This window comes from Saccoglossus kowalevskii, chromosome 1, assembly GCF_978046115.1.
Source record: "Saccoglossus kowalevskii chromosome 1, keSacKowa6.1, whole genome shotgun sequence".
Lineage (NCBI taxonomy): Eukaryota > Metazoa > Hemichordata > Enteropneusta > Harrimaniidae > Saccoglossus > Saccoglossus kowalevskii.
In genome coordinates this window covers 22946492-22968627 of record NC_140641.1, presented here as the reverse complement: position 1 = coordinate 22968627, position 22136 = coordinate 22946492, and the positions used below count along the sequence as shown (strand labels likewise).

Below are 22136 nucleotides of genomic sequence, written 5' to 3'. Positions count from 1 at the left end.
ATTATACAATGATAGAGAAGTGTAAAAATAATGACACTAGATTGTGTTTTTTTGCCACTAGGAATTTATTGTTGCTAATTGCACTGGAGGAATAAATAAGCAAAACTATAATCTGGAATTTTTTTTTTATAGAAAGTGATGTTAACAACATGATTCAAATCATACTGCATTCTATGTTAACTAGCATCATGTGTGAATTTTAGATATCATCAGTAGATATCGTATTTTCTAAATTCAAGTGTGTATCTATTTGTGATACATTTAATTATTTCTGAAAAATGAAATATAAAACAGGAAATGCATCACTCAAATATAAGCAATGATATCAATGTATTCTTATTTACATTTCAGTTGCTTCTTCTAATAAGATGCACAGTGACGTACAAAAGAGTTATTTTGAGTGATATGTCCATTGAGGGACGACGTCAAAAGATCGAAGTTGGATAAAAAACTTAATTCCTTCATTAAAAAATAAAATCGCTTTTGTAGGATGGAAACTTTTTGAGGTCAAGACCCCCCACCCCCAAACTAAAGCAAATAAGTTTTTTATTCGACATCAATCTTTTGACGTCGTCCCTAAAGAAAATAATATATCCACATTGTGAAATAATAGTGGCAATGACGGAAATACGTCGTCTTGTAATTTTCTGTGTCTGTAGGCGTGTTCCAGTTTAGTTAATTTATGAATCAGTTACATAGTTATCTGATACTTTCTCCTGTTTCACAACCTTGGCATTATCTATTCGCTATTCATACAATTTCCTCGCTGTTTGGTTTTATATAGAAATAAGAAAATATATAGTTTTACAGATGGAAGGCAATAGTATTAAATATAACAATAATAGTGAATGCTTTGGTACTAAGATTACAATCATTTGTAATAATCACTAAGAACAATAGAAATCGAACAGCGTTGTTTCAAGTGTAAAAGTAAGAGTATGATTAGAACAGCAGTGTTACCGTCCTCGCCCTCTTCCTCTACCCCTGCCACGCCCCCTACCTCTGCCACGCCCCCTTCCTCTACCCCTTCCCCCTCGCCCTCTAGAAGCAGATCTTGCATGTTGCGTCTCAATCAACGGTATAAAGATAGGATCACAGAACAAGCAGCCAGAGTGTTGAGTTTGATCACCGCCCAGAGGGTTCTTGGCCTGTTAAAGCAATAATTTATACAACTTGTAAAGTATTTCACAAATAATTCACAATTAACAGGATAGACAAATGGAATGTGTTGAAAATGGATTGGTGAAATTCAGTACATATACATGAAACACAAAATATAATATCACTGCAATGTATGTGATTTCTCCATGTAAAAGGTTTGTTAACTGTATATTACAGCAAGTCTCAGAAGTATTGGGGCAGCCAATTTGCAAACTTGCTAGCGAATTGGCCAACTGCATGGGTTTTGACTAAACAGTTGGGTTTCGGATCTCACTGGCGCTGTCTTGTGGTCATTCTGGGCAATCTATATAACAGCAGGGGACCGTCGTCATACTTTAGCAGCTAATCAGCCACAGTTAGATGACGATTTCGCTTTCAAATATACCAGGGAAAGTGTATGTGTAATGAGGTCGATTTTTTTAGCGGTTGGCTAATGTTACCCCGACGAATCATTTAGATGTGAAAGTTTGTCATTTTCTTCCTGATTTCTAGGAAACTGTTTATCAACGTGTCTCTTTATTTAGTTTCAGGCAGTGTTCAAGATGGCTACCCCCATATAGTAAATATCGGCGGATTAATCGCATTTATCATATTATCGCTTTACGCCAGCTGACTGTAGCCATTCTCTGGCTTACCAGGGAAACTTTTACATTATCACACCTTGTAACAAAGTAAATCATTCAGGGGAATCTAGACATGCTCCTACCAAGCTACGTAAAAGCATTCTATGTCTCCTAATGCAACTTAGACTCGCCCAGAGTGGACGCGGCCACGAGTCGGCGCCAACGGGATTCAAAAGCCAACTGTTTAGTCAAAACCCAAGCAGTTAGCCAATTCGCTAGTGAGTTTGCAAATTGGCTGCCCCAATACTTCTGAAACTTGCTGTAATTGGTCAAAAGACTTGATGTTAAAGCAATGTTTCAAATAAAAAATAGCAAAAATAAACAGTGTGCATACCTGCAAATAGTACATTTGTATGAAGCACCAAATAAAATGTTGTATTCTTAAAATCAGGTTTTCAATAACCAAATATTCATAGTTGTGATAATCATGACAACAAAATTAACACCAATATATTGATGCAATTCTCCTTACCTTATTAAAATCTACATTAATAATGTTGGAACCACAACTTTCACATGTGTCTTCTGTTGACACGGTAACACGATGGGCGTCCTCAAAGAGTTTCATTATCACATTACATCTATAAAGTGGAGAGAAAGTAAACTGAAAACACTTGCTTGACGTACTTGTCAGACAAAAGATGAGACGAAACGATAACATACAATTTTGGGCCATACAGACAGATTCAGATATTACTTTTAGTTTTTGATCAAAAGGTTTTCAATTATTTTTCACCATTTCACAGGTAGACTAGCAGACTGCAAAATTATTTTGTAGATGGTGTTGAAAGTTGACAATGGTGGTCCAAGGGTTAATAATGATAAATACATTCCACTTGCAACCATAATAATGGCAATATTACTCACTTATTACAAGCTACCTTCCACTTGGGTGCCGATGTAGGATCTAGCACCAGGATTCCATCTTCACACTCAAAACATTGAGCTAGGCCTAATAAATTCACAGAGTGTTGACAGGTGGGATGTGTACACTCATTACAACCCATGCCTTTACGCATCCCTTGAAATGCTGGATGACTGAAACAGTATGGACATAGCGGATAACTCTGCAAAAAAACATGAGTAGCGATGTAACAAGGGCAATATTTAGGTAAATACTTGTATATAATGACAACACAGCATAAAATACATCATAAATGAAGTAAAGGTGCATATTGTAGACAAAATAGTGTTTTCATAGCATTTCAAGCACGAGGGTGTGCGAGATTACATGTCCCCAAATGCACCAAAACCTAATAAATGCGAGTCCAAATGCACACAAGGTTTTACCCATACTGAAGTAAATTTAAGTGCCATACATACTTTTCCTTTAGATCCAGTAGAGAATAAAACCATTTCAAAATCATCTAAAGGACACTTGAGTTCTTGGTATAGTTTAATTGTACCATTCATTGGTAGACTGTACGTTTCATCACAGTTAGAACAATGTAATCTACTGGGCTTAGCTTGGATATACTTCATATATCTTCTACATTTGCCACACCTACAAAGTATACCATCATTAATATTTAAGAATTATGAAAGACGTACACATTTTGACATGGGAGTTTTTCAAGTTGTTCCATTCTAAACCCCAGTTGTAATTATTCTGACTACATTTCAGTTCAAAACAGCCACCCGAGTATGGGGGAAATTACTATTGTCATCGTTTTCATGCAAATAAGTTTAGCTGCCCTCACACAATTTTTTTTTGAACCTTTCTCTCAATACCTGTTGTGTTTTTAAATTCTCTAATTCTAATTCTAAATTAAATTTAAATTAAGTTGTTTTTACAGCAATAAAATAATTTTATATGAGAAATAAAATGTAAACAGTGGCATCTACTGGCCTTCATGAGTACACAACAGTTACATGCAAATCAAATAAAAAATATTCAAATTACACATTCACTAAAATAAAATTTATCAGACAGATGTTTAAATATTGGTTGAGATTTCACAATATGCCTGAAAACAGACCATAAATGATGCATACAGATTGGCAATCAATATGGATAACTCAGACAATCAAAATTGGGTCTATTGTATTAAATTATTAATCATGCAAATTATATATATGTAAATTAAATATTTAATAAGCAAATGACCTACCTAGATAAAGGTTTACCACTTGCAGCCAAAGGAGAGAAAGACACTTCAAACAATTCATCCATGCCATTGATCTGAGTTACAAAATATTGAAATTTCCTGGTAAAGATATCTACAGTATGTTTCAGTACAGTATTAAAGTCAACTTTCCCAACCGCTATCAGGTTTAACTGCTCTTCTACAGCAGACCTCATACTGGGCAGGGATAGATCAGGGTCAATCTGTAAGATAAACATTGGAGGACTTAATTATCAATGACATACATTTAATAATTTATTTATTTAGGAAGGCAAGTGTTCTACAATAATTATCAAAGTTTAGCAAAGATGAAGTATAGAATAATATGAGGTTATTACGAGGATACCTCAAAGTATACACAAATACAGTTCGCATTTGAAACAGCAGGCTATAAGTGCTGCAGAGGATGGTGAAGCCGAGGGGTGTTCCAGCTGTTATGCAAATGAGTGTTGTCAGTTGCAAACCCAAAACGGGGGGGGGGGGGGGGGGGGGGGGGTTGCATGACACGATTGGTTGAAATACTCGTCTCATTTGCATAAATTAATATTCATGAGCAATGAAAAACTCATCTTTTTTAGTAAAATTGTGCCAAAATGCTTTCCGATAGCATACATGTTAGTTCTAAATTGATTGATTCTATCGTTACGAGCTGAAAAAATAATCGGAAAAATGATGTAAAGGTAATTTTTGAGACACGTTTTCGATCAGACTCCAGCTAACTATTGAAATTAAACACAGGTTTTCTCTTTACCATGATCATAGCAAGTTATAAAATTCATGGAGAATGCAGAGGCACGTTTATATTTCACTCTAGTACTATTGCTCAAAATTGCTCAAAATGTTTTCGGTGACTTTTATCAGTGACAAGTTACCTAATTAGTATGCATTTCAATGAACCACAGTGTGTGTGCATGCACAGTTTGAAATGGAACAGATTTGAACGCAATAAAATCACGCGTAGAACTCGGGCTCCAGCAAGAAATTGTGGCGTCAAACTGGTTGTCGGTTGAATTGTTTTGAAATAGACATAATTTTGGAGCCTGTATTTGTCTATGAAATGTTTCTAAGTTTTGTTGAGGATTATTCTGTAAAGGAATGGCTGAAATTATTTTATCTGTTCGTAAACGGGACGTTGTTGCTTGACGATGGGCTACGGACGACTGACGTTGAAACGTTCCATTCAGATCAGATGGCGCCCTCTCGTGCCAATCCCCCCCTGCCCAAAACTGTATAAATGCAAATTTAAACTGTAGCCTGGCAAGGTCGCGTGAGTTACGCCCTCTGCGATGCTCCAAACCCAACACATGCCTGACAGAACGATATAGTTTTTCACTTTCCTCATCGATTTGTTGTCAGTACCAATCAAATTGCAGGAGCGTCAGATAGTGACAGCCATCAAAGAGTAACCATTCACAGGAGAGTTTATTGTTTATTGACATAATGTGTGATAAGGTGCTGGCAAATTTCCACCCAATGAAAACAGTCACCTAACCACAAAATGAAACTCATTGCAAGAAGGCGAATTCACAGTATTGATCTTGCAGATGAGACATGCACAATTCTATCAGGCGTTAGTCTGATGCAGGCTACTTTAGACTGCTCTGTTTCAATTTGTTTTTGTTTCCATTCATAAAAGACATATACATTTGTTTAATAACAAGGTTATACACAAAATATCAAAATTTATGTTCTTGTACGGTATTGACCTTGAAGTTTTGCATCTCAGACAATAATTTTGCTGTAAGAAACACTCAGACATTCTGCCATTTTGGGTATAATTAAAAATGATTTTTTCTAATGTTGACAGCAAGAAAACATCCTTTGTCTCCTTGATTTGGGGGTGGTAGGGTGGCTAATTAAACATTACTACAGTACTCTATTATATTGATTTGTTTTCAAATATACTGTACTCGTTCGGATTAGCACCCAGTGTCCTCAACTAAAAAACTGTGAATATTTAAGGGTGGGGGCTTACCAGAGCACCACTCGGGGAAAAGAGAGCAAATGGAAATTTTAGTTCATTATTTTCATTGTCGATGGTGTTGGATCATACGCAAACTCTCCATCAAAACCACTTTCTGCCATGATGTTTTCTAGCATTATTTGACCTACAACAATGGCCTTTGGCCTAATGGGTCAACTCTGTTATTAACCAATCAGAATGCTGTGTTGCACCAATGCAATCTTTTGGAAATTCTCGAAGACTTTCTGGTAATGCGATGCAAAAGTGAAATAATCAATGTCGCAGTACAGGTTATCATTGATTTCGGCAAATAAACAGCATGATTTTTTTTAAAAACTGGTAACTAGCAATTTTTGATAGGTAAACTGAATATGGCATGAAGTACCGATATATACTTTTGTTAACAGGTCATTGTTGAAGCGTAGTTTACCAACAATTACCGTTTTCTATGCATTCACAACAGATTCACAGCGGTCGATATCCACGCTGTATCATATTACCAGTATTCGGAAAAGTTAAACAATGTTTAAAGACCGAGTTTTATGATTAGACAGTCAAATTAAGGGCAATTTGAAGAGGATGAGCGGTTAGCTGAACATGAACCCGAAATTAGAAACATCCCAAAAGTGGGGGATGGGGCGCTTAGCGTGGGTGTCTATGCGGTCGAGTACGGTATATGCAATGCATTTTGTCTATTTTCATTGCTAGAAATTTACACAATTTGATAACTTGAGAGACAAGATTATACAAATGTCATTGCAACTCCTTTCTTACAGCAGGAGCTGTAATAAACTGATCAAGAAAATCTCCATCTCCCTTGCAGCATTGTGATATTCCTAGGACAAGCGGTGTTTGTTTTGACTTTGTCACTTTCAATCCCAATAAGCCAAGGCTTCTGAACACAACCATTTTCAAATGGCATTTGTGACCTTGGATTAAAAATGAACTGATAATAATTGCATGATGTATGAAATGGTAAATTATTGAATCATATGCGTGTTCTATATTTTAACACAGTAAATTATCATTTGATGAAAATCATTTTAAATTTGAGCACAATGGCACTTTCAATATAACAGTTAAAGTTCATAACAAAAACCGGTGACAATGATCCCAGGAATATTGCAATGCTGCACTTGAGACTGATAGGAAGATAACAGTTTTCCTGATCAATTTATTTTGACTTTCTCACTGTAATTATACCAGTAAATGATTTATCCGAACCTGGGAAGTTCATGACGATTTGTCACTGATGATTAAAATTATCATGAGTTGTACTCGCCTTTTGATAACCATGTACTAAGACAATACCAAGCGTGGTTGGAATCAGTCGTCTTCCAGAACCAACTGATACATAATTTCTCTGGCATATGTTATTAATATGGACTGGAATGCTAGCATCTGTGCCGATACCATGCTTCTCCATTAGAGTTATCAGTTCACTTTCTGTCAAGTAATCTGGTGGTGTAGTCTGTCTTTCTGTTAATTTAACCTGATAAAAAAAGGAAATATTTGAATTTCAGTTACTTTGGTTTGATTCAAGCTTCTGATTCATTAGGTAGGAAAGTTTTAGCAGTCAGTACATAATAATTAAACTACTCAGTCATATAGCTGAATGGTGTAATGAAAAGAAACCGCTTTGTACATCAGATATTGAATACCTGCTAATTTCTACTGCAGTTGAAAAAGCGCACTCTATCATTTTTATTGAAAGAGTGTTAGTTGTGCTGAGGGAAGCCAATGTTCAGACTGACTTGGGGTTTGTCTTGTACACATATTAACTACTACTAATATAATGGCATTTACAATACGCAAAGATAAGGATATGTAGAATTTGTACATTGTTATTATTAGGACAAATGAAACAAATTTAGATTATTTTATCTGACTTCTTGGATATATGAACCTAAAAATGCAAAATCTGATAGACACCAAAGTCACACAACATGACCAAATCACAGATCCTTGTGAAATAATATTTTATCTATGATTCTACCAGGGTCCTAGAACCATATTTCACACACACACTGCGTATTTAATTGTGATTAATTGACTGGAAACAAAAAGGCATAACTACCGGTAAACTACATCGCACATGTAATGATTGAGCTTATCTGAAAGTGTACAAAGCCCCACTTAGACCATTCAAACACTTCTTGAAACAACAGGGCGTGTTTTTGTTTGTTTACTACAGGAATGGAGCAGTTCATTTACTGGCACTGGAAAATAACTAACCTAACAAGTATTTTGTTTTGAGTGGCATGCCTTGCCCTATGATGTTATGACCTATGTCAATCGTTCTGCGCATGTATACTGCTGTCTATTTTGCAGTCTGATTAAAACCCGTCCTCTCTCCTTCCCTAGTACCTTCCATGCACAAACACACATTCAAGGTTGTACTTGATGGAGGCTAATAATAAATAAAGACCAGGTTCATGTTCTAGAAAGTTATTGTATAAATTCTCATGTGCATATTGCTTTGTTACTGTCATATCAATACCACAGCACAAGCGATTGAAAGCAAAAAGTGATACATAAACATTAATTTTATAGCACATATTTAGGTTTTTGTCATCACCTCTTTTATAGCACATTTATCTCCTTTATTGAACTGTGGTAATTTCTCATCAGCACCAATGGCCTGCCAAGGCATAACTTTTGTAAAGCCAGCATCAATCAAAGTTTTGCCTGTCAAGGAAAACGACTCTGTCCCAATTGTAAATTTCACTGTTGTTTGCAAATATTTACATTCAGGACTAATCTGTGGAAAAACAAAGGAGACAACTGATAAAACATGTTACATTGCACTGCCTCATCCCTTGCGGTTATTTTGATGAAGAAACATGAACAGAAGATGTGGCAGCATTTAAAAGCTGTCATCGACCAGTGTTTAGCGCATTCATTGCTTCATTAGTCAGCTACTTTGGAAGTACATATGGAGCATTAGACAGTGGTAGCAAGTCAGAGACAAGAAAAACAGATTTGTGGTTCATTCTCAGGTCTTGATCCTCAGCTCAATCAGTTGCAGTTTTGGTGTGCATAGAGAATTAGGATGGTCACAATAAATCTGGTAATTTCTCCATCACATATACATACACTGAATCATAGTATTTGGATGGACACAATTTATAAGTATATTTGAAAGCATTACATATATGAACATGAACTTATTATTTCAACTGAATTGTTTACAATGTATTTTCTTACTGTTGCAATGAAGTGTCTTGTAATGTAATCATATAGCCTCCAGTTATCACCCCCGCCTAATTCACTTTCACTGGCACCTTTCATTGGAGTAATGGGAGGATGGTCTCCAGCATCATTACCTTTTCTAATGAAAACAATAATACTGTGATTACTATCAATTACATAATAATACTATTAATAATAAGAACTTTATTGCCTCCCTGTAAATAATTTTACATTGGGTAACAATTTATGAAATATTATAGAATCCATGTAAATAAATGAATAATCTTAGAACCCCTTTGTTATACATATATATTTTAGTTAAATTTATAGTAATGTTTGTATCTCTACTTGAAAGTGAATATTTTAATGGATTTTTACAGTCTTTCGTTTTTGATGCCAAAACATTGATAAATCATTTCATTGATGGTGGCTATTCAGAAATTCATGAATACTTTTGACTTGCACCACCCAGGAATCTGGTAAAATACTCGGCTTTACCTATCAAGTCAAATAATGGAGAGTCGGGTCAACTTGTGTAAGAAAAGAAAATTACAAAGAAATTGAGACAAAATATTCGTACAAAGTTTTACTGTAATGACTGGAACTCATCAAAGTTGAACATTGAAATTATTCATATAAAATCTTTAATGAAACTTGTATTGTAGTGTGAAATATGAACTTATTAAGAGTAATGATGAATCCAGGCGATTCATCAAATATTCTCCACAAAAAATTAATTTTATAGTCGACTGCAATAAAGTTCAATGAACAATCTTGATGCTTTCACTTTTGATTATCGAAGATTGAGATATTAAACTTGTATATGCAGGATAATCACATTACTATGCTCACCTGGGTTTTGAAATACCTTCACTAAGTAGCTGCCTGACCTCTGAACCCCAATCTGAAGATGATGCTTGCTGCCTCAGTGTTCCTCTGTAAATGAAATCAGAGTTTTAATGACTGTAATAGTGATGGGCTCCATAATAGTCATATTTACATTTTTAGAGCTTGCAATGTTACCCATACAGTGATATAATGTGAAAGCCTGCTTTTACTGATATTTCCTAGAACGATGTTTATAAGTACGGGGGAGGGGGGGGGGGATAAAGTCAGATCACACAACCTGTAAAAATTCTCCACAGGGTAAAATAAACAAGCAAGCAGGCAAGCAATGATATACAAACAATGCTAGAAATAATGTGCCTGTGTTTGCATGATGCTAACATGCTGCTAAAGTGTTGTTAACACTGCACTGTAGATCCACAGTTTGTGAAAATTGTTACAAAATGACCAAAACTGAAAGAAGTCCACCTAAGGTACCAACATGTAATTTATCAAAGCTGTCAGGGGTACCACTTTTAACAAGAAGTCGAAAATAACACTTTTACCAAAAATTGCAAAAACATTCACAGAAGTTAGAGAATTAAAATTATTGTGATAAATGAAAACAAATCTGAGAGAGGTCCACCTACAATGTAAAGTATACATTTCAAATAATAAAGAAATTGAGCTGGCAGTTTTCAAGAGGTCATCAAAAATATTTTTGTTAAACAAAATATTAGAAAAATATTCACTCCCATAAATTTGAGTTATTGTCATAAAGTGAACAAATCTGAGGGAGAAACACTCAGGTTACCTTCATGCAGAGTTTCAAAGTCATGGCTAATGGACGCCAACATACAATGAGAAATATAAATAGCTTTTCCTAGACTTCATAAACAGCATAGAATAATTTGAAGACAATATCAAATAAGAAATCATCACTGACTATAGTTTGGTATAAATACATATGTATCACTTTTATACCTTACATTTTAATGAGGTACTAAGAAGTAATAGTGGCATCACATCCAAATATATGTATTTGTATGTTATACAGTTGTATATGTATGTAATATGTAATTAAACCTGAATAAAACTTTACTGTCTTCTTTGTAGGATCTATGCAAGATTTGGATAAACTCACCTGAGATCAAAGCTTTCTGGATACTGTGATGTCTCAGTTCTAGGGTAACTAATATAGCCCTGTATGTAGAGTCGTTCGGCAATCTGCATAGCGTGATGTGGTCCCATACCGAGTCCCGAACTAGCAACACGCATCAGTTCTACAGTGTTCAAAGCTTGTGGACGTTGTTTAGATTTCTCTTTTTGGCTGATATTTACAACTCTGGAGCAAAATAGTTTAAAAATTACAAGTGGCGTTAACACGTCACCAGTTGAAAGAAACCACAGATAGCCGAAACGAATGGGGGGGGGGGGGCAGTGTCAGAAGCAGGCGATATATGAATGATGTGGTCATACATGTTTGGTCATACTAAATAATAACAAATCGCTGTACATGTAAGTTTAGGAATATACAAATATTTAAGCTGGACATCCTAAAGATGACTGGAAACAGATGTGATATGTATAAGTGAAAGAAATACATTGAATTGTTTGATTTACAGTTGTTGCAACAGAACTGTGAACTAAAACGTTGTCTGTATGTGGATACATTTCTGTAATAGGTTTCTAACTTTACTAGTAAATTTATAAACATTGCTGCACTTGATATATGTTTTGCAACACTGTAGAAATGATATCCCATTCAAAAGCAGCTAATCAAGTTTCTAGTCCATGTCTTGCAGGGATCACAATGACTAAAGGTTTACTAGTATAAAGTGATAAAACAAGTACAAAAGAACAACATTTGATATAAAATTTTCATTCAAAATTCTGATGAAACAACTGTAAAGATAGAAACATACTCTGCTTCGTTGGCAGCCTTCACAATATTGATAAACATCTGTGCTACTTCTTTATCAAACAATCTAACTCGTTCCCAATCCAGTGAGAATGTCTTGTTATTGTAGCTTACCTAGGAAGGAGATATCGAATGTTGCAATGTATGTTGAATACAATGAAAATTAGGCAAGGGTTCTCCGAACCCGCCTATTCACATAGTTCATACCGACCATAGACTCCGGTCAGTCAAAATGACTATTTTGAACTGTAGGCATTAATCAGCGATTCTGCCGGTGACGGAGAGATAGAATCTAGGTCAGGGGAAGCCCCATGACCCCAAGATTCTTTTACCCCTTACGTCACAAACCCACGTGACCGAGGCCACATGGCAGTGCCACAGATAGCCGTCAATCACTCTGGTTCCTTTCTCTCCGCCTCGAGGACTTAGACAAAAATTCACTACGTTGAATTACCCACCATGGACTCCGGTCAGTCAAAATGACTATTTTGAACTGTAGGCAGAGTCAGACACTGATAGGTGGCAGGTTTTTCTGAGCAAACAGAAAAAATGATGAAAGTCTTTTCCCAGTCTGGGATGAAAACAAACTCGAAACACTAGTTAGGACCCAAAAAAGGGTGGTGTCTCACCTTGCCTGTGCTGTCCCCGGAGCAAGAAGCCAAAATGCTGCTACGGTGACAGGTTTCGATGTGCCCGAGAAAGCTAGACCCCAACCCAATTCTGGGGGGTATTAAGCTTTCGAAGTAAAGACCGAAACAGTTCTGCATGAGGGCATAGGCCGCAAAGCAGGACCTGGGAGCTTCCTGGGGAGTGCTGATGGTAGAGAAATCTGTTCGCATAAAATGCCGAAATGACTTATTGCCTATGCACAGGGACCCTAGCGGTCGTTCGTTCTGGGTCAGCAAACCAAGACTGACTCGCTACGACGGGATCCAACCTAGAGAGACCCTTTTCAATGGATTCGGTGTCTCTTAGGTGGTAGTTGATAAAGACGTTCTGCTTCATCAGAAGCCTCCATGTGTGCTAGAGGGGGCACCTTACGCTAGCACTAGCAAATTAGCAATCGCACAGACCTCATGTGCTCGTACTTGGTGTCTCTGCAAGCTCTGTGTCGAGGAAGATGAAGTATTATTCACCTCTAATACAGTCGCAGTAAACCACCGGCCTATCCTGCCTGCCTGGGCCATAACACAAAGATATGTTCCTGGCACCCCGTTCCAAATCCTTAGTACGGTTTGGTGGCAACTCCGTGCTCGAACCGGGTAGAGAAGCAATTCCTCCTGACCCTCCGGGCAGGCAAAATTTGACAGCCGGGGGATGACGATCGGGTGAGGATCGTGTCCTGGGATTTGGTTCTAGGCAAGAAACCAGATTCGTGTCTTTAGCACAACTTGATTGTCCATAACAGCGGTACATCATCAAAGAAGGACAATGCCCCCAGCTCTGGCCGACGCCTACCTGAGGCGAGGGCCAGTAGGAAGACTATTTTCCATGTCAAAAATTTGAGTGGTGCTGATCGGAGAGGCTCAAAGGGCGGTCTGCTTAGAGCAGACAACACAGCCGACAAGTCCCAGTTGGGCGGCTCCCTTGTATGGGGTCTTGGCGTCTGGAAAGCAGTAAATAGTCTCCTAATAATAGGACAATCGGCTAGTCTTGTTCCCGTACATTTTGAGTGGTGGGGGACAAGGCCGACCTGTAGCCAACGAACGCTGCGTAGGACAAACCCACTTCATCAAACAGGTGGACGAAGGAGCCTGCTACCTGGCCAATAGAGGGATGGTATGGATCAATCTCCCTTCCACTACACCAATCAGTGTATGCTCGCAGCCTAGAAATGTAGGCCGCGTTGGTGGAATCCCTGTTCGCCCTGGCCAGGACGTTGACAGCCCGCTCAGATAAGGCTTTCGTATGTGCGGGTCTACTGAGAGCCTCTAAGTGATACCTGCTGGGCTCGTTGGTAGTGCGCCATCTGGTTGGGATGGCAGGTCCGGTAAGTCTGGAAGCACTGCTGGTGTTTCGACTAGCATTTCCGACAGAAGTGGAATCTAGGCCTTGCTTGGCCAATTGGGTGCGACCAATGATAATATGCAGGTGTGCACCTGTCAAAGTTTTCTCCGGTGCCCGGTGAACTTGCAGGAAGGGAGGAAAAGGCGTACACAACTAAGTGGGTCCACGGGGTTAGCAAAGCGACCCTGGCCCAGGCTCCTGGAGTCAGCAGGAGTGTTACGTACGTCGGGAGCTTGGTGTTCCGGGGATCGGCAAACCGATCCAACCTTGGACCGTCCCACAGCGAAACAGCCTGGAGGCTACCCACTGGGGTATCAGCCACTCCGTGTTCTGGAGACAAAGCCGTTCTGAAAGGCCGTCGCCAGACTGTTCCTCACCCCTGGAAGGTGGTGTGCAGTTAGCTCCACATTGTATTCCAGGCACCAAAGGAGGATTTGCTCCACTAGGACTGAAGGCGTCCCCCCTCCTTCTTAAAGGAGACCACTGCTACGTTGCCTGTGCGGAGCAGGACTCTGTGGTCTCGAACTACGAGTAGAAAGCATGGTAGTGCTAAGTACACTGCTCTCAGTTTGAGCCGGTTGATATGGTAGTCCCAAAACTAATGCAGGGGCCATATCCTTGGGCTTGTTGGTCCAATAGATGCGCTCCCCAACCCTGGGGGGAGGCATCTGTTACCAGAGTCATACCTGCGGCGAGCGGGTCCAAGGAGCCCCCCTGTCCGAGGTTGGCCAGTGACGACCACCAGGGCAGGGCTTCCTTTACTTGGTCCGAGAACGAAACCCGCCTATCTAGTTCCCATAGGAGAGCTCGGCATTATAACAAGCGTTATACCTGGCGGCTGCATAGTGTGGCCTGGGGAACGACCCTTTGAACTGAGGTCATCATTCCGATGATTCGCATTAGTTCTCGAAGGAACACTGAGGGAACGCTGACTAGGCATTCGGCTAGGCTCCTTAGCGCTAAGCAACACGCTTGATTAGCCAAGCTTACCTCTGTGTCAAAACTCCATGTCCAGGGACACCAACTGCGTGTTGGGTCGAGGTGGGACTTGATGATTTACTAACGAGCCCAACTGGTGAAGTAAATCCTGTGTTAGCCTGACGTGTTTGGCTATTAACCCCTTGCCCGGGTTGTAACCAGTAGTCTAGGTACGGACTGAGATGTACCGACATCTGGTGAGGCAGCAGCACTACCTTTTTCATCACTCGGGTGAACACGTAGGTCGCTGTGCCTAACCCGAACAGGGGGCACCCAAAAAATCGAATACTTGGCCCAGCCGGGCAATTCGAATGAGATGGCAACTCGCTGGGTGCATCGGTATGTGCAGGTAGGCCCCGCTTAAGTCTAGTGGGGGCTAGCCAGTCGAAATGGTGGATGGAGAGAAGAACCCTGAATGGTGCCTCCATGTGGAACTGATTGAGGAGCACGTACAGATTCAGTCTGCCTAGGTCCAGAACTGGACGCCCGCCACTTGTAGATTTGGTACTACGAACACATTTGGGTAAAGCCTGGACTTAGTTCCGGCTGATGTACCCTGTGTATGGCGTCCTTTCCCAGCAAACTGCTACTTCCTGTCTGATTGAGTTCCCTGGCAGTGCACAACAGGGAAGACACTGACAGGGGGAAATGAAGATTTCAGCGGTATGCCGTGACAGGATGTCACCACCTGGAAAGGTCCAGGGATCGATCACCCACTGTCTCCAAACCGGACTACACCGGCGCAATCTGTGTACGACAGGGATATGTGGCCATGTGTTTGGCAGTTGCGAGGGAGGGTGCTCCCTTCCCCCATGAGGTGAGTTCCCCAAGGCCTGAAGTAGTCACTAAGTTGTTACCTGGCCACTCACCGAACACATGCGCCCCCCCCCCCCCCAATGGGACCCGCAATGAGCCCCATAGGAGGAAAGCCTCCAGGGGCACAGCCTCGCTGCAGCCGGTAAAATCGGGTAAACCAGTGCCTGAAAAAAACAGACTGTGAGGATGCCGGGGAGACCAAGAAAAATATCGGTACCTCCACCATCGGGCCTCTTACTCGACGTCTCGGTACACGAAGCACCGGTAGCCGAGTGTGAGGACTTTTCACTCATGCAAAACATGCAACTCACTTTAACCGATTTGTTTACTGGACGTGCAACCTTGCTGTGACGCGGTCAGTCTCAGCGATTTTGATGGCTTTGAAAGAAAATCTTAGGCCTCAGAACTCCAGTGAAAACACACACACCTTTAGGCAAAAAAACCCAGAACCCCGCATGCAGCTATGACAAAGTATCTCGGATGCAGGTTCTATGCTGGTAAATTCTGAATATAACCACTGCACGGTCGACTCGAAACACAAGGAGGCCGGAAAGAAAACGGCAGCGAGCCCTGGTGCTGTCATTACATCTATATATTGCTAAATACATTGTAAATAAAAGACGACATGCATGAGGGAAAACGAAATACAGTTGTAAAAGATGCCGCCGCGTAGTGGCGCCGGGTTTTAATCTCTTTGTTGTGAAAAATACTACACACAAAGGGGAAAATGACACGAGGGTAAAAATGACAAGTAAAACTTATTCTACCAGCTAGAATCTCGGATGCCACGGCTGCGGCGATGACCCACGCTAGAAACCCGGACAGGAAAAAGCAACAAAGCCAGGCAGAGCCGCTCAGAATCATTCCCCGACGAGGCGGAGAAAAAAGAAGAGTGATTGACGGCTACCTGTGGCGCTGCCATGTGGCCTTGGTCACATGGGTTCGTGACGTAAGGGGTAAAAGAATCTTGGGGTCATGGGGCTTCCCCTGACCTAGATTCTATTTCTCCGTCACCAGCAGAATCACTGATTAATGCCTACAGTTTAAAATAGTCATTTTGACTGACCGGAGTCTATGGTGGGTAATTGAACGTTGTGAATTATTCTATTCAAGGTAGAAGATTACACAAAAGTAAGTCATCATACTCAGTTTGGAAAATATTGACAGTGTAATTGCATGTTTGTCTAGGTTTGTGCATTTTACCATTGTTTTCTATGAGTATATATATCTTAAAAAAGGATATGTAGTGTCTCGGATAATGAAGAATTGACAATATTTTTAATTGGTTTTTAACATTACGGTTTATTGAAACCATTGCTAAAATGATATTTTATGCATAGTTTTTTACAGTTTTTTACGATTAATTGTAGATAGATTTTGACATAAAATGTAAATGTAAAATGCACATGTAACAAATTCATGAGTAGAATTCTACCCTAAGATAGTTCATTTTGAAAAACTGTCTTTGGTAAAATGAACTGAATAAAAGTTAATCCCATTACTGCCAAGACATGACACCAGTTAAATTTGTTTGTGCATTCCTCATAATACGAACACAAGCGTAACAATTATGATGAATGACCCAGCTTGTCTTTTTGAATAAAGTAAAGAAAAGTAAAGAAAATCAAAGTTACTTCCCATTTGTATAGACTTTAGGAGTAAGTCAATAACTCAAAATCTTCTAAGAAGATCACAGGATGTACTGTAAAATCTGTCTTTAATGGAAACCACGGTTTCTATTAAAATGGTACAATGCAATAGAGGGGATACAGTTTCTATTAGAGCTTCTACACATATGAGAAATTGTGATTTTTTGTTTCTCAATTTTTCAAAATAAATGGGTGCGATGCAGCTTCTAATGCAGATATCATGGTACATGTATTACAGGAAAATAGTTTTCCTTTCCAAATTTACTGATGAATGACAGTGACATTGGCATAGCTTGCATGGTGACTATGCCCCAGACTGTTAACATATCACCTGTTCTCCCCAATTCATCAGCAGGTGATGTATTAGTGACTCTTATCCAGGCCTATCCTATCCAAGCCTATATAATATTAAAGGTCGTGGTAATGTTTAATAATTGATGCTTACATTTATTCAAATAACAATGTGTGCACAGTTAGTGACTTTGGTTTATTTGCATCAAACAAAGTTAAAACACATGTATGAAAACACAAAAAACAGATATTAGGTATTGATGTGGTTATCAGACTCTGCTCTGTTAGTTTTCCTAACAGTGTCACATTTGATAACACTCACCTGAGTCTGCAGTACCCAGTATGTTTCAGGCTTGAAAGACTGTATTTTATCGTGTCTATCCACACAGAAGCCCAGTGTAGGTGTCTGACATGGTCCATATGATATCAAAGTACTATCTAAATCGGCATACTTGCCCTGAAAAAATAACAGCAATGTGGTGTTTGTTGTGATCACATTGAATAACTAGTATCAGAAATTTGATGAATGATAGTGAAAAATCTAAATATTTTCTTTTCGTTTTTGCAATGAAATTGGGCAGCAATAGCTTTTTATGAAAATAATCAATTGGACATCTAAAGGCTGGCTCTGAAAAACAAAATGGTTGCCGGGTATTCAACAAGAATGAGAATGAGAATTTTAATTTTTAGCTGAAAGTAAAGTAGCCGGGGTCTGAGAACCGTAGTTGATCAAATTGTAACAATACAGACACTGTGCCTTTCCCGGGACCTCACGCTTGCTGATGAAGTCACTCAATTTTTCAGTTACCACTGAACGTCCAATGAAATTTGTTAATGTTAATGTGTTTATCGATCTTTCGCACAGCTGAGTCATTGTCTTTTGTAACCAATTTTACCATTATCGCTGCCTGAAACAACGATCCAACGCAGCTAACAGTTGAAACAATAAAATGGCAACGTTGGTGAAAAGAAAAAATGAAAGCTCTTCACTGATTTGCTGTCAGAACAAACCCAGCCAATTATGTTAATTGCTACATATTACTTTGAACACTTCCAAAACCACTTCTGATTGAATGATTGCACTGATGAAAATAGTCGCGAACATTCCGCATTGGAGACACCGCGAGTTGTCTCCCTTCGACCATACACGGATACAGGCCTTTTGCAGTCGACAAGAATGACCCAACAGCATGTTTACTTCTGGTGAATGAACAAGATTTGTATTCTTACCCCCCCCCCCCCCCCCCCCAATTTTCTCTTCGGATTTGGACATTTCAGAAAATTGATCTCTGGAGCTTAGAAATTCACGAATCAGTGAAAAATTCTCATCCCTGATTCAAAAAGTTTGAGTTGTCATTTACATACGAACAATAGCATTCTTACCTGAAAAAATTTTGTTTGATATCTAGTAAAGGCACATCCAATACGCAAGTCTAATTGCTGACGAGCGTCAACAGACAAAGCTTGATTTTTATCAGGTTCAACCAATTTATTCATTGCAGCTTTGATATCTTTATCTGTAATAGCACTGAATTTAGCCCTGAAAACAGTCTAGAAGAATACACGAATATACATTTATTACTATAGAAACAGATGCTAAATTCTGATTATAATATGTTCACAACATTTAAAATCCAATGATACAAACTGATGTTTTTGGTAATAAATACTTTAAATACTTTAACATACAATCATGCAGCGAGACAACTATATACATGCTATACATGTCCAATAGCCATTTTGTTAACTGCGAGATCCTGTGTTATGCGTGAACTCAAACTCAAACGTAAAAACAAAGGTTATAGCACAGTCCCTCTATCAGATAGAGGGACTGTGGTTATAGTGACATCAAAACATCAAGTGGGATTCAATGTTGTTAATATTTCCACGCCTTTTGATGAAGTAAGGGAATCTGAATTCAATAATTATATTTTCGTGGCAAGCATTCAGTACGCATCATCTTGCAGAGAATGAAAAATCATCTACATGTTCTACATGTAATATACTTGAAAACTTGACAAACAACATAATGGGGCAATATTAGGGCTGTTTTACCTGTTCTCTGCCATATGGTCTATTCATAACTGGCTGAACAAAATCTATGACTTCAAAGCAGATATTTTCACCTTCTTTATCACAGTCCAACCAGAGAACAAGATAATCACAACCCTTGGACTATGAAAAAAATAAAAAGCATTAATGTACAATAGTACACAACTGATTTGAAAAGTCAAAAAACTAGGATGCAGCATAAAATTTCTATCTATGGGTTGATCACATGTACAATGACTTGAGGAACAACTTTATTCAGTGCTTGGAAGTTTATCAACGGAACCTTGCATTGGATTCTGTAATTATTAACATGAGTGGCATGATCCAACTTTCTGGCATATACAACAATAGTAGCTATTCATGTGGCATATATTTGGATAGTAGACTTCAGAGAAATGCATTACAGTAATACATAAAGTGTTCATAATACAAGTCAGGAACAAGAATTTAAAATCTCCTGTTAGGTACATATACAAACTGTACATTGTAATTTACGAATACAACCACTTAATACTGTCAAAACTCAAATTAATAATTTTTTCATGTAATAGCATACATAAAGGAATTATTTTTTTTGTGTGTGTGCAAAATGTATTCAAGTTTTAACAGTGATTCAATTTTTTTTAAATAAAAAATATTAAATGTTTGTCATGATTTTAATCCATACCGAACATCATATTATCAAGCTTCTGGTCATATTAAACAATAGATAAAAAGACTTTACCTCAGTAGAAAGAAAAGCTGGCATACGCAATTTTTCTTGAGCTTCAATTCGCCTAACTGGGGCTGAAAACAGTTCTGCCTATTATAAAGAAAAACAAAAACAATGAATATAACAGTTTAGACTAACTTGACATCCTGTAATATGTCAAAAAAAGCCAATTATTAATTTTAGCCTTTCTTGTACAAGGTTTAAAAAGCATTACTATACTAGTGTTCTATTGTTGAATAAATATATATGCCTAACATTCAGGAAGATCAAAACAATACACAAGAAAAAAAATACCTTTATATTCACCACAAATCCAGTCCCATTACATGTCTACACTTACCGGATCAACTTTATCCCAGTTATTGTAACTTCCATCAAAGTCCAGTCCCATTACATGACCACAAACAGAGGTCATCTACAGGGTAATTAAAATAAGTTATTAAAAACCAAAACAAAAATGACTTTTTCTGGTCAACAGTTTAGTTGTTTTCAAGTTCTAACAAATAAATATTGTAAACCTTTTCAATTTTGCAAAAGATAAAATGTTGGAAATTCTTTGAATTTTGTAGCAGTGAAAATTTCTCTGGTATCCTACTACATGAAGTGTCACTGACTCTCACAAAATTCTTTCTTCACGAAAGCCATAAAATCCTGAAATTGCATACATTTGTTGTCAGTGAAAACAGTTTACAGTAGTCAGCTTTTTTTGATTCCACAGTAATCAAACATGATATTGGATTCCTAATAAATGTGTATACTGAATTAACTACCGGTAAATTATAAACTAAATGCGTTTCAAAAGCGTTTCCCTCCAATGTTTGTTTGCCTGATGACAGTAATTTCATCATAAAGCTGTTTCATTCCTGTTCATCGGTTTTGATACACATATTTTGGTAACAACTAACATCACTGTTTTATGTTTTGTTTAATACAATTGTTATCATTGTATGATTTCACGTATACAGATGTACAAAACAGTAATCTCAAAAGAACAAGCAATGTCCTCGCCCTTCCTGAGCGTCGGGGGTACTGATTTGGTAGCGATGTGTGGCCCAATTTCCAAACCCAGGCCTTAATATACACCACTTGGAAAGATATTTAAAAGTATGCTCCATTCTAGACCAAACCATTAACACGATTTTTGCATGGACTTTCTACCGAGGCTTTAATTGTTACTTGCTTTTAAAGTAGAATAATTTTGTCTCTTGAAATTGAACGGAATACTTTATAATCACACTTGTCGTTTTTTCATAATCTGAATACTAGTGGTAAACTTTTTTTATTCAAACTGTGCTGTGACAAAAGAGCGTTGTGGCGAAACGTCACTAAACTTATTTCTCGTGCTCGATCTCACAGCCAATGCCACAGTACAGTGCCGGGGCTGTGCCAATATTGCATTTTGTGCCGGATTTAGTGTCGGGGCTGTATAATCACTTGCCTTGAATCTGGCAGGTTCGCCTTGAAACTTTCCGGTGTACTCATGGACAGAACAAGCACCGTTGAATCCCTTCCTCGAATTTAATTGTCCATTTGACAATATCTTTGCCAATGAATGTGCCAACTGCGGCTTTTCAGCGACCATAAATACAGTTTTCATGATTGTTTGTTGTTAGTGGAAAAACGTAACTTTTTCGGAGAGCGGCAACTCATTCAACCACGGGCGCAGCCATTTTGAAAATACGTTTAGAAATTGTATCCCCTCGTTCAAGGAGTTTGGAGAAAAGCTATACGTAAAATGTGAAACATGGTTCTTTGAAGAAGACATTATAATAAACAAATTCTAATTTCTTTATTATTATGAAAATTATATATCTAGAAAA

At 38.4% G+C, this 22136-nt stretch overlaps 1 protein-coding gene across 1 annotated transcript; it reads right to left on the bottom strand.

Annotated features, from left to right (window-relative positions):
- Positions 1-41: 41 nt before the first annotated feature.
- LOC100368877 (DNA topoisomerase 3-beta-1) lies at positions 42-21959 on the bottom strand. The gene is made up of 17 exons (XM_085499827.1): positions 21944-21959; positions 20657-20731; positions 20329-20406; positions 19608-19727; positions 18936-19103; positions 17875-18009; positions 11816-11925; positions 11035-11235; positions 9918-10001; positions 9081-9204; positions 8452-8634; positions 7156-7365; positions 3896-4113; positions 3108-3288; positions 2652-2851; positions 2257-2365; positions 42-1148 (listed from the first exon to the last, which is right to left on the bottom strand). The coding sequence occupies exons 2-17, from the start codon at positions 20729-20731 to the stop codon at positions 957-959; spliced, it is 2388 nt and encodes a 795-aa protein (XP_085355953.1). The 5' UTR covers positions 21944-21959; the 3' UTR covers positions 42-956.
- Positions 21960-22136: the final 177 nt, after the last annotated feature.

Excerpts from the sequence above, each read along its gene's own strand:
- LOC100368877 (XM_085499827.1), bottom strand. The coding sequence starts at position 20,731 with ATGACCTCTGTTTGTGGTCATGTAATGGGACTGGACTTTGATGGAAGT. Across the intron at positions 9,205-9,917 it reads GAAGGTATTTCAAAACCCAG|AAAAGGTAATGATGCTGGAG; the intron begins GTGAGCATAGTA and ends TGTTTTCATTAG. Across the intron at positions 1,149-2,256 it reads TTAATGTAGATTTTAATAAG|GCCAAGAACCCTCTGGGCGG; the intron begins GTAAGGAGAATT and ends TTGCTTTAACAG.